This window comes from Nelumbo nucifera, chromosome 1 (genome assembly GCF_055504915.1).
Source record: "Nelumbo nucifera cultivar China Antique chromosome 1, China Antique-T2T, whole genome shotgun sequence".
NCBI classification, from domain to species: Eukaryota; Viridiplantae; Streptophyta; class Magnoliopsida; order Proteales; family Nelumbonaceae; genus Nelumbo; species Nelumbo nucifera.
Window position 1 is genome coordinate 11581951 of NC_142649.1, and position 12755 is coordinate 11594705.

The following is a 12755-nucleotide window of genomic DNA, read 5'->3' on the forward strand; positions in this document are numbered from 1 at the left end:
TAGACAGCCAAGTGAAGTCAAGCTTCAGCTACATATTCCATATAACTAATCATGTAAGTGAATTCAAGAAATAGCAAAATGTTCTATATAAAAATGCATATTGCTAGACAGTGTAGACTGCATGATAATCTTCACAAACGGTGTCAAATCAGTTCAAAAGGTATGACAAAGACCAAATAGTTATAATGGTTCAATAATGATATTTTTTTTTTAGAAACAAGATATGAATAAGTACAAGTGTACAACAGAGAGTGTTCTATAAGGACAGGGGCCCTAAGCTTAAAAGAACATAATAGAGAACAACAGGATAGAAAAGATAAAATCAAAAATGGAACACTATCTACAAAGACTTAGTTCAGGGTAGATAAACCTAAATACAATTCAGACCTACTGAGTCCACTCCTATTCAACTTGTCAGACAGAGAATTATCTGACATTGGAATCTATCTAAACAAGCTATAAACTCTGGATTCCGAGGATCTATCTCTTTTATACAATGATGTAACAACAAAGAACCAATATCCCCCCCCCAAATCTTGACTCTCTAGAAGGCTTGAAGCCATAAAGGAGGGGGAAAATGAAAAGAGCAGGCCAAAAGAGGAAATCATAGACACAATAAAATTAAAAGCTGCACAGCGGGGAAGACTTTTGGATGTCTTTCAATCTTATTCCTTGAATGATATTTTGAGGAACTAGGAAGAATTGGCACTTTCGGCTCAAGGAAAGTGTTGTACAGAGAGAAGAGAGAAAGGGAGAGAGGAGATGAGAGACGAGAGGACTGAGAGCCCAAAAAGATACTGCAGGCGTCACAGTATGTTATATTTATACTAGGGCAACAACAACTAAACATAAAGAAAAGGAAAAGTACAATAGTACCCCTGTGGTACTACACATATATAAAATAACATCTATTAACACTCCCCCACAAGTTGGAGCATAGATATCAATCATGCCCAACTTGTCACATAAAACATGATGTCTTGAGTGTAGTCCTTTTGTAAAAATGTCTACAAGTTGGTCCTTAGAGCTGACATAGGGAGTACACACTTCGCATGTGATGACTTTCTCTCTGATAAAATGCTTGTCGGCTTCGATGTGTTTTGTTCTATCATGTAGCACTGGGTTAGCAGCAATGTTTATGGTTGCTTTGTTATCACAGAATAGGGTCATAGGCCTGTCCACTGGAAAACTCAACAGATTCTTTATCCACATACTTTCAGCCACTCCATGAGCCATTGCTCGATATTCAGCTTCAGCACTGGATCTAGTCACCACACTTTGCTTTTTACTTCTCCAGGTAACTAGGTTTCCTCCTATAAAGGTACAATAGCCACTAGTAGACTTTCTATCATTTAAAGATCCAGCCCAATCTGCAACAGTATACACTTCAACTTTCAAATGCCCATGTCTTTGAAACAACAAGCCAGCACCTGGAAACCTTTTAAGATATCGGAGGATTCTTTCTACTGCTTCAAGATGATGGACATAGGTGCATGCATAAACTGGCTAAGGACAGCAACAGCATAAGCAATGTCTGGGCGGGTCATAGAAAGATATAACAATCTCCCTACAAGTCTCTAAAACTGTTTCACATCCTTGATAGGTTCACCTTGGCTGTCACCTAATTTATGGTTGGGATCAATGGGAGAGTCAACTGACTTCACTCCCATTTTTCCAGTATCCCGAAGTAAATCTAGGACATACTTCCTTTGGGAAATGAAGATACCCTTTTTTGAGCGGGCAACTTCAATTCCAAGGAAGTATCTTGGAGGCCCTAGATCCTTTACTTCAAACTGTGTGGCAAGAAAACTCTTCAACCTCTGGATTTCATCCTTCCAATCACCAGTGACAATTATATCATCAACATATACTATCAAAGCAGCAATTTTACCTTCTCCTCTTTTCACAAACAGTGTGTGATCAGATTGACATTGCTTGTATCCTTTCTGTTAAACTGCAACATGGAATCTGTCGAACCAGGCTCTTGGTGATTGTTTCAGACCGTATAAAGATTTCTTCAACTTGCACACCTTCTGTTCATTGCCTTGAGCCTGAAAACCAGGGGGTTGTATCATGTAAACTTCCTCTTCAAGGTCACCATTCAAGAAAGCATTCTTGATATCAAGCTAATGTAGATCCTAGTCAAGGTTAGCAGCAAGAGAGAATAGAACTCTAACAGAGTTCATCTTGGCAACAGGAGCAAAAGTCTCTGCATAATCAACTCCGTACACTTGCGTAAACCCCTTTTCCACTAAACGAGCTTTATACCTCTCCACCGTGCCACAGCCCTATGTTTGACGGTGAACACCCATTTACATCCAACCGGATCCTTTCCCTTAGGAAGATCAACAAGTTCCCATGTGCCATTTTTATGAAGGGCATTAATTTCTTCCTTCATGGCATCTGTCCATTCAGGTACTGAAAGAGCTTCTACCACATTCTTAGGGATAGGGACACTATCAATGGAAGTAAGAAATGCACGAAAAGATGGTGAAATGTTTTCATAGGAAACAAAGTTGGAAATGGGGTGTTTAATGGTGCACGATCTAACACCTTTCCTGTGAGCAATAGGAAGTTCAAGGTCATTAGCAATAGAGGTATCAACTGTAATGGGGTCAGGGACATCATTGGGAACCAAGGTACCTGAGTGAGTATGATCCGCCCCCGAGGAGTTTGATGGCACTGGAGGTACAACTTCTAGATTCTCCACAGCTCTTGAATTTAGTTGGCCTTTGTTACGACGGAAGAAAACACAAAAAGGCAGAGGATCAAAAAGAGGAGGGAGTTGAACCAGTTTCTCCTCATTCCTACACTCCCCTGAGGAGAAACAGGGAAAAAGGGCTCATTCTCAAAGAAAGAGACATCCATGGAAACATAGAATTTCCGAGAAACTGGATCAAAACAACGGTATCCCTTCTGAGTGAAGGAGTACCCCAGGAATATGCAAGGAATAGCACGAGAATCCAATTTCCCACGAGTGGGAGACAGATTTTGGACAAAGCACCGACAACCAAATACGCGAGGAGGAATGGGAAGAAGGGGAGCCTTAGGGAAGAGAAGCTGATGTAGGGCTTTGCACTCTAACCAACGAGAGGGCATACGGTTAATGAGGTAGGTAGAACAAAGAACAGCCTCAAGCCAAAAACGTTTGGGGACATTCATATGGATTAGTAACCCCGGGCCACTTCAAGGAGATGTCGGTTCTTTCGTTCAGCAACACCATTTTGTTGTGGTGTTCGGGCACAAGAGCTACGGTGAAGTAAACCACGCGAAGCAAAGAATTCCGTGAGATCACTATGAAAATACTCTTTCGCATTATCTGACTGAAAAATTTGGATTTTAGTTTGAAATTGAGTGAAGACCATCCGCTAAAAATCTTGGATAATTTTTGGTACTTCCTCCCTGGTTCGCATGGGATATACCCAAGTATATCTAGAATAATCATCAATGATGGTAATAAAATACTTGTAACCACTTTCAAATGGTAAAGTAACAGGGCCCCACACATCTAAATGAACAATGTGAAAAGGAAATTCAGATTTACTATTTTTTGGAAGAAAATGAGTTCTACAATGTTTACACAATTGACACGTTTGACAAGAGAAATCTAAAACGGACACTGACTTAAACAGATCTGGAAACACCACTTTCAACGACTCAAAAGATAAATGACCAAGGCGACAATGCCATAAATAAACTTGACTCTTACAAGACTGATTCTTAGACTATGTAACATGAAGACCAGCCTTATTCTCCAGCATGTAAAGTCCATCAACCATACGTCCTCTACCAATCGTCCTCCCCGAGGCCAGATCCTGGATCACACAGTAAGAAGGGAAAAAGGTCACTGAGCAGTTTAAGGAATTAGTAACACTACTAACAGAGAACAAATTAATGGGAAATTTTGGAACATGTAAAACATCAGAGAGGGTAAGGCCGAGGGGAAGAGAGACGGTTCCTTGGCCAGCTATGGAAGCATATGATCCATCAACTAGCCTCACCTTGTCTCTTCCAGAAAGAAGGTGATAGGTTTGAAAGTAAGAGAACGTACCAGTCAAGTGTTTTGACGCTCCAAAATCAATGATCCATGGAGAGTCAAGGGTATGAGAAGCAACATGGAAAGTTGTGGCAGAGTTACCTGATGTAGACGCAAATGAGGTTGAGGGAGGAGCATCCATCTGACGAATTGCTCTACCATAGAGCTCTAAATGGTTACGGAAGGAATTCATAATATCCTCCCTTGGGTCAGATCCAGATGAATGTGTCTGAGTCACAGTATGGATGGGGGGTTGATTCTCTCGAGTAGCCATGATGGCCATAGTGTGTTTCTTTGTACCTTGTTGTCCTGACTTTTTATTCATATCTGAACTTTGCTTCTTATTCAGATCTTGAGCCCATTTTGGCTTTCCATGAAAATCCCAGCATGTGTGTCGAGGCTTCTGGCAATGAGTACACCACAACTTATCTTTGTCATCCATTTTTTTCTGAAGATCTCCTTTCCTGGAAGAATTTCCTCCACTAGTAGTAACATTCCCTTTCGCAGCCAACACAACTGCATCTCCACCAGAACTGTTCATCAAATTCCTTCTGCTTTCTTCAGATTGTACAAGAGCATAAACTTCCTGAACTGATGGAAGATCCTTAGAACCGAGGATATGGATCCCTGATAGATTCATATGTAGGGTTCAAACCATGTAAGAAAGCAAACACTCTCTGCTAGGAGACTAGTTTTTTGTACAGTTTTGCATCTTCATCACACTTCCATTCCACACTCTGATAATGATCCAACTCCTTCCAGACAGAAGTCAAGTCAGAGTAATATACAGATAGACACCTCTCCCCCTGTTTACAAGTAGACGATTCTACCTGTAGTTGGTAGATTTTTGCATAGTGTCGCAGTTCCGAATATGTTGATTTTGCTTGTCCCTAGATCTCATTTGTCGTTTCAGCCACATGAAATTCCTCCTTATTTGAGGTTGCATAGAGACTAAAAGCCAAGACATAACCATGTTGTTTTCCTGATTCCATCTATTATATTCAGCACTCCCAAAATGTGGTTCTTTTATTCTCCCATTAATATAACCTATCTTCCCCCTTGCAGTGACGTACAGCTTGATCCCTCTTGACCATTCTAAAAAGTTTAAACCATCAAGAGGGACAATAGCCATGGGAAAGGATAGGTCCACACCCCCACTCATTCCATTCAGTGTTGAGGAAACACCGGATGTAGCAGAATCTTCACCATTCATGATTTCAGATTCAAAAAAAAAAAACAACACCCAAAAGAGGAACACAGCCTTAAAAAGTTGTTACAAAAGGTACCGGCCACTTCCAGACCTTCAGACCACCAAAAAAGTTGTTGTTGCAGCACATAAACAAGGTCCTTACGACCTACAGTTTCACAGGGATCAAACGACCCCACAAAAAAGGAAAAGAAAGAGGTGCAGCTCACCTCACATCCAATCGGCAGACCTAGTACAGGTCCAACGCAGGCACACGACCAGAAAAGAGAAGAGAGAAAAAAGGTTACTTCAGTCGAACATCAGGACAGACGAATAGCAGATGTAAAAAAGAGGTTACTTCAGTCAAACATCAGGATAGCCGAACAACAGATGATACCAAGTTTGTCACCCACGAAACAAAGTCTTCTACATGTTGGGAATCTGGTACGAAGAAGAGGAAAAGACAGACTGCTCGACTTCACACCCTTCAGACCTGGACATCCTGCTCGGATACCATGTTGTACAGGGAGAAGAGAGAAAGGGAGAGAGGAGAGGAGTGACGAGAGGACTGAGAGCCCAAAAAGATACTGCAAGCGGCGCAATATGTTATATTTATACTAGGGCGACAACAACTAAACATAAAGAAAAGGAAAAGTACAAATAGTACCCCTGCAGTACTATACATATATAAAATAACATTTGTTAACAGAAAGGAAAGAATAATCATGGACTGGAGACCCCAGGCAAACAACTACGTAAAACCTAACTTCAACAGAAGTTTTATTGGTAGTCAAGGCATGGTTGGGTTAGGAGGTATCTTCCGAGATTCTGAAGGCTCTGTGTTAGCTTTATATTCAGGACCTTTAGAGCATGGTGATGCTTTGAAAACAGAACTATTTGGACTATTCCATGGTTTAAAATTTGCTAAGCAATTTGGATTTCATTAATTAGAGGTAGAAGTGGGTTCCCAAGTGGTCATTTATTGGACAAAATGAAGTAACCAAATCCCATGGATCTATGGACATACCCTTCAGGAAATTGAAAGCATAATAAGGGAACTAACAGTGACTTTTAAATGGGTGAGAAGAGCAGCAAATGGGATGGCAGACACCCTAGCCAAGCAGGGGGCTTTAAGACAGCAAATGTTTTGGGCAAAGTTGTAATCTTTTGTTTGTTCAGGGTGGAAATAATCCCACCTTGATGTAACATTACAGTTTGCCTTTAATAAAATATAATCTTACTGATCAAAGAAAAAAAAGATTGGGAAAAATCTTAGCAATAAGTAGACTACCCATGCCTAATGGGACCAAACGATGTAAGACCATTACCAAATGCTTCAAAACCAAATTGATGTGGAGAAACTAAGAACCAAAAATGAGACTGAGGGTAAATACGGGCCAAGAGGTGTTTATTGATAATTTTAGTACTAAAGGAAAACATTAATAGGACTGTGGAATTCACCCTTGGGGCTGTGAATCATCCTTGAGGCTATAAATCAACTAAGTTAAATTCATCAAAAAAAAGGTTCTAAGTTAAACCACTGCAACTGTAAATCATCTTCAGGGCTGTGAGCCTGTGAAAAAATAGAAAATAAAAATACTAAGTATAAGGATGGATTTTTCTGGGGGTGTGGGGATCAGTAACTGTCAAAGATATTTTATTAATAATAAGAGACATGGTTATATACATTATATGCTTAGATAGGTAGCTAGCCACCCCTGCTATTGAAATTACAATTCCCCCTGGTTTATCAAGCCCCATTACATATTGTTTCTTGTAGCACCCTGTTTTGCAAACTCGTCTACTGATTGTTAGCAGCCCAAGATACCCAGTTGACGTTGACCCTCATCTACTCCATCAGGTTTCTGATTTCACTCATCATATGCTTGTGGCTCCACATACAAGTTACTCTCCAGCCATCTTTACACCTTGAGTCCCATTCAATAATGATATCTGTTCAGTTCAGTGACTTTGCTCTTCTTAGGCCTATCAGATTATCAGGGCAGAAGTAAGTTCTGCCCTTGTTGGGTCTCCCATCCCAAACAGATCTGAATATATAGCAATTATATTCCCTTCATTGTTTCTGAACACTCCTCCAATCCCTGAAATCCCCGGGTTCCCTAGACTGCAACCATCAAAGTTTAACTTGAAGAAAGAAGTTGGTGGAGGGCACCATAGCTCAGCTACTTGCAGCTTACCCATAGAGGAATCAGCCACTGTTTTCTGCTGATAGCATCAAGGGAGAAGGGGACAAATAGTTCCAGAGTTTTAACCCAGAGTGCTACCTTGATAATGATATTGTCAACAATTTGCTTAATTCCTCCCTCCCTATCCTTGAACCTGAATAACTGTGAATTCCTTCCTCCCAAACACACCAAAAGACTCTGCCCTTGTACATCTCCAAAGGATTTTTTCACTCTTTCTAGCAAGAGAGAAGAAAGTAGCATCAAATAGCCTCATCAACTCCAGTGGAGGAGATCACCTGCAACCAAACAATGAAAAGAAGTGTTTCCAGAAAGCAGACACAGTTAAAGGAGTAGAGGGATGGAACTTCTTTATGAAACTTTGTATAGACGTTTACGATGACGGATTGTATGAGACAATACAATTCGGAGGCACTCTAAGCAGTTTTTCCATTAAAATGCAAAAAGAAATCCCTTTGTGAAGAACTATTAAAATTCCAAAAATTGGGGGTCTAGGTGGTGGTTTGAGGTTATATTTAGTAGGACGAAAGATTATATGAATTTATGAGTACAACCAAATACAAAAATGTTCAGAGATGGTTCAGAACAAAAGGCCAAAACAATTGAAACAGGAAAACTTTGGGCTATGATGTAAACACAAGAAGAATGTACTTGGATCAATTTCAATATTTTAGAGTTCTTGGATTTTGGTTTTATGAGCCATTGATGGCTGTAATGGCTGATTGCAGAATTATTGTACTTCGACTCAAGAAAACCCAATAGCTCCTAAACTACTTAACCAATGATTGAAATTTTAACACAACCTAAACCTGAATAGATTTAAATAAAATAAATTAAAACTATAAGGCCAAATCCCATCAATAAACAGTGAAATGACCAGAATAACCCTGCCGTCTAAAATTTAAAAAATACATAAATTTCATAAAGCTCCATATCAGACATCTGGCACCTGCATTAATAGCCTTACCTCGATAACCTTAAAATTGAAGGAGAACATGCATCAAAGCTAAGTTTGACTACTTCCTATAATGGGGTGGAACCTAACTTGATTATTGACCTACCTCAGGTCACTTCAATAGCAGCTTCCTTTTCTTGACCATGAATCTATTGAAGAGTCTATAAAATCATCTATTGTCAAAACCCTATGAGCTACTCTACCAACAAATAATTCTAAAACAATATGACAAGTTTTCTCCTCCCAACCCTATATAATGAAAATGAAATATATGATGAGACAATTTTCCAAGTTTTCCACCTTAGATGGAAATATCAATCAATTCAAAAATACCTGAAAAGTAGTGTATGGGGAAGGTCCATATGACAACCAATACATATACAGAGCTAACTCTTGACTAGTCAGAAACTGACTTCCTAGGGGATCCACAACAATCAACCATGAACCCCCTTAGTCTGTTGCAATATTAATAGGTTGAAGTAGATAACCTATAAAAAAATCCAAGGGTATAGGACTAGGAACAATGAAGAGGAAAAAGTAGCCATTTTTTCAAATTAGAGAAGACTACCATTTATGGGATTGATCAAAAAAAAAAAAAGTTGTCAGAAATTAACAACTTATGAACTTAAAATTAATCAGTTGAATGGAAGCTAAGAGATTAGAGGCTGACATGACAACTAGCAAATATTTGGTGACTCAAGGTCTGGCTGACTGTTAAAGTTTGCAGAGGAAAAAGGTAATCAATTGGGATTCAATAAGAGACAGTAAAAGGACTCTTTCATTTGAGTAAAATGGGGGGGGGGGGGGGGGTAACTACTAACTACAGCTAAAGTTTTCTTTTTTTATAATTTTTAAAATTAAGTTGGAATTTCGATAATCCGTATGAAACATGAGGAGAAATTCATTGGTTCTTAAAAATCTCTGTTTCTCCTATTCTCCCTCTTTGCATTCATACTTCTTTCCTCATGCATATCTATTCCTATTTTCCTTGTTTAGATCAATTTTGACCTTTTCTATTTCATTTAAAACAGTATATTGTTGAATTTTGTTGGTAGGGATTTCTGGTATGTGCATCCATGTAGGTTATGTCCTTAGGTGGTGATGTACATAGTACTCCAATTCCAGTGATTATAGATCTGGGCAAGATACGCGTGACATACAAGATGGATCAGAGAAAACAATTTTGGACAGTTGCTGAAGATCGCTTGTTGCAAGCTTGATTTCAAGAAATACCCTACATTACTGGGGCAAATATGGTGGTTTGGGCATGATAGGGACAAAATATTGGTTCTTTCAGTATTTGGAACTGATGTCATAGGGGTAGCTTTGAGTTTGCGGTAATGCTCTTACCAGACTAGGATCACTACACGGAATAATGTGAGGCTATAGTCTGAGAATTGACAAAAGTGTATTACAAGAGATTTGCCAAAAACAAGATAATAGGCTGGGGAAGGTTTGACAGGGATTCTCTAGCTGAATCTGAAGAGAAGAGAATGACAATCCCAATGGATTGTATGGGTTGGTTGAGAGTACTCTGATGATCTCTTCAGAACTTTTGATGATCCTTTCTTCACATAGTCTTCCTATTTTTAGATATTGCGTCCTTGGTGGGTTCCATGCCAATGGTGCATTATCCTGTTTTTACCAGTTGCATCACAGCCTGATTGTCAGCATTGCCACCATTTAAAAACAAAAAAGATTCCCATGGTGGTTCTGGCCTGTTTTCTCATGGTGATTTCTTATATCATTAAGATACAAATAGGTTTGAGCCAAAACTGTCTTTCCAGTTGCCACCTCACTTTTTGTGAAGATGGTTCCCCAACGGTGTACTCTGTTTCCTGTGTTTCCTGGACATACATATTTGCCTTATCAGGCAATTGTGTCTAGGGCTGCAAATGGGTCGGGTTTAATCAGATAATCAAAGAGTCAAGTTTGATTCATTAATATTTTGATTTGAATTGAATGTTATCCATCGGATTTATATTGGAATCTGATTGAGATTGGAATAGCATTAGCAAATTAAACTAAAATTCATCAAGATATTATATATTACTAATAAAATGATTTGATGCACTCCCTTTAACAAAGCTGCCATTAGGATGCATCCCTCCAACCTCCTAACCACGTGTTCGTACTCGGTGCCAAACTGCCAATGTGTAAATTGCTTCAGGAGAACATATGCTTTATGACAATGCTTACTACAGTTCACTAGTGCTGAGTCAGATATCAGATGCCTTATCTGACATGTGCTTGATGATGAAAATAATACCAACAAATTCTATCTATATTTCCTATTGGTGGCAATCTGAACCGATAGGAAATCTTTAACTTTAAAAGATCGCTCAATGAAAGTTAAAACTTAAAACCTTGGTATGGCTGATATTATAGAAGCATACATACAGATAAACACAAAGAAAAAACAAACAAATGATATAGATTAGTGAAAATGTGAAATATGATATAGTTCCAACGAGTCGCACCTCTAACCAACCCTAGTTCAAAGAATTTAGCTCTCTACAAGGACATTTGCACATGGAAACAAAAACAGGAGAAAAATATGGGGTTGCATATATGGAAAATGAAACAGAACACTATGAAAAAAAAAATTTATTACAAGAGTTCACAAGACAAAGAAAAAACATATATGAAATATTAGTAAGATACCTACGTAAAAAACCACTGGATCAATTAAAAACTCACTGTTAGCAATACAACGAATATTAGAGAGCTGATGAAGCCTCCGAGTATGGTAAATAACTCTGAAGATGCTAATTTCCCTCTATACATCTCCTGAAGCGAGAGGATGACAGCAAATAGAAGAAACGAGTACAGCATGGAGCTCCCCGGCCCTGCCATGAATCTCAGGCTGCATGAACAAAGAAGAAAGCATGAGGACCCAAAATATGTACTAGAACCCGAATAAAAGGAAGGTAATGGAGCACCCACGATCGCCAAAATATTAAATTCAATAGATATGGTTGAAGAATCGAGGTTAGCAATACATTCCGCCTCCTGGTTATAGGTCAACAAGGGAAATTTCAAGAAATTCCCACTGTTGTCAAAATCATGGAAAAAATAAAAAATAAAATTTTTTTTACACCACAATCTAATCTAGCCTAGTCTAATCTGATCTGATGCAAATGGAGTCCATAATTATAATCAAGAAAACTAGAAGAAAATGGTAGAAGATAAACAAACACAGAGGCATTACATTCAACCTCTCCTTGATTTTTTATTCCTTCTTCAATCTGCAATTCTTCCGCTGTTCCACTTCCACCACGACGAAACGATTGATAGAGGCTTTTCAGATCCGGGTTTTTGAGAATTTGTCTTAAACCCACGAGGCTGGATCGTGCCGGTGACATGGTAGTTGAGATGGCTACCTGGCATTATTCCGAATGAGGAGACGCGGGATCGGTCCTGCCGAACTGCAACCACACTAAAGGTTAAAACTTCGGGCTCAGGCCTGGTCCAACCCGAGGTTAAGCCCATCCAGGCCCAACCATAGCACCCACTTATTTGTCAAGTGCCATATAACAAAGTTACGCGATTTTATAAAACCAGATTGAAAGATAAGCAACAAAGGGCATTTGGTCTAGTGGTATGATTCTCGCTTAGGGTGCGAGAGGTCCCGAGTTCAATTCTCGGAATGCCCCACAAATTTTTATATACGGGGGAAAATTAACCTGTACATTTGGAAGCTCGTGTTTGGTAGCTCATAATCATTGGAGACTATTCAATAATTAGCAAGATACATGCTAGTGACTAAGACCACTAATGTGTTGCTTAAACTTATGAGGTTAGATTTTAAGCACGTTTATGTTTAAAAGAAACATTGAATTTAGACTATTCAATGTTTTAATGATTATGTAGGTTATGGACTTGTGTGAAACATTTGTGGGTCTCACACCATATAATATTTTGGGCCCAAAGTGGTATGCAACACATTTGGACATGAATCATTAAAGAAAATGGGCCTACCAATTACTAATATGATTAGTTAATGATAACTTGATTTGGGTTGAAAATGAGTATAAATCTAATATGGAGCACCTATTATCTCAAGAAAATAATGCTTATCAATTAAAGACAAAATCGTAATCCAAATTTGATTTGGATCAACTTCTAATTAAATTAGTATATTGCTCTATATAAGGGACTAAGACGGAAGGGAAGATTTACCCTAGTTCTCTCAAATCTCTTGCTCTCTTCTTTTTTTCCTTGCATCCTATAAACCCTACTTCGACCCAATTGCGATAGCTGATGATTTCCTTAGTTATCTACTATGTTTTTTGCAAGAAAAATATCAAAGGACATCAGGTTCACATACCCACTTTGATCAAAGCAAGTTGGAAATAAGTTTTGCTAAAGCAA

The 12755-nt window shown here is 38.8% G+C and overlaps 1 protein-coding gene and 1 non-coding gene across 5 annotated transcripts in view; one reads left to right on the top strand and one right to left on the bottom strand.

Moving 5' to 3' along the window:
* LOC104610270 (uncharacterized) overlaps nt 1-11752 on the bottom strand; it is a 57948-nt gene extending 46196 nt beyond the window's left edge. For 2 of the 4 annotated variants that reach the window (XM_010276810.3, XM_019199922.2), the window contains exons 1-2: nt 11593-11752; nt 11082-11247 (exon numbers count right to left, since the gene is read on the bottom strand). In XM_010276810.3, the coding sequence (XP_010275112.1) occupies nt 11082-11237 (156 nt within the window). In that variant the 5' untranslated portion in view covers nt 11238-11247; nt 11593-11752. Of the gene's footprint in view, nt 10528-11081; nt 11248-11592 lie in introns of those variants that run through there. The other 2 variants (XM_010276811.3, XM_088896532.1) reach the window with 2 other exon arrangements.
* Nucleotides 11753-11965: 213 nt separating this feature from the next.
* Nucleotides 11966-12037, top strand: TRNAP-AGG (transfer RNA proline (anticodon AGG)). Its single transcript has one exon. It is a non-coding gene; the product is annotated as a tRNA-Pro (tRNA).
* The last annotated feature ends 718 nt before the right edge of the window (nt 12038-12755 follow it).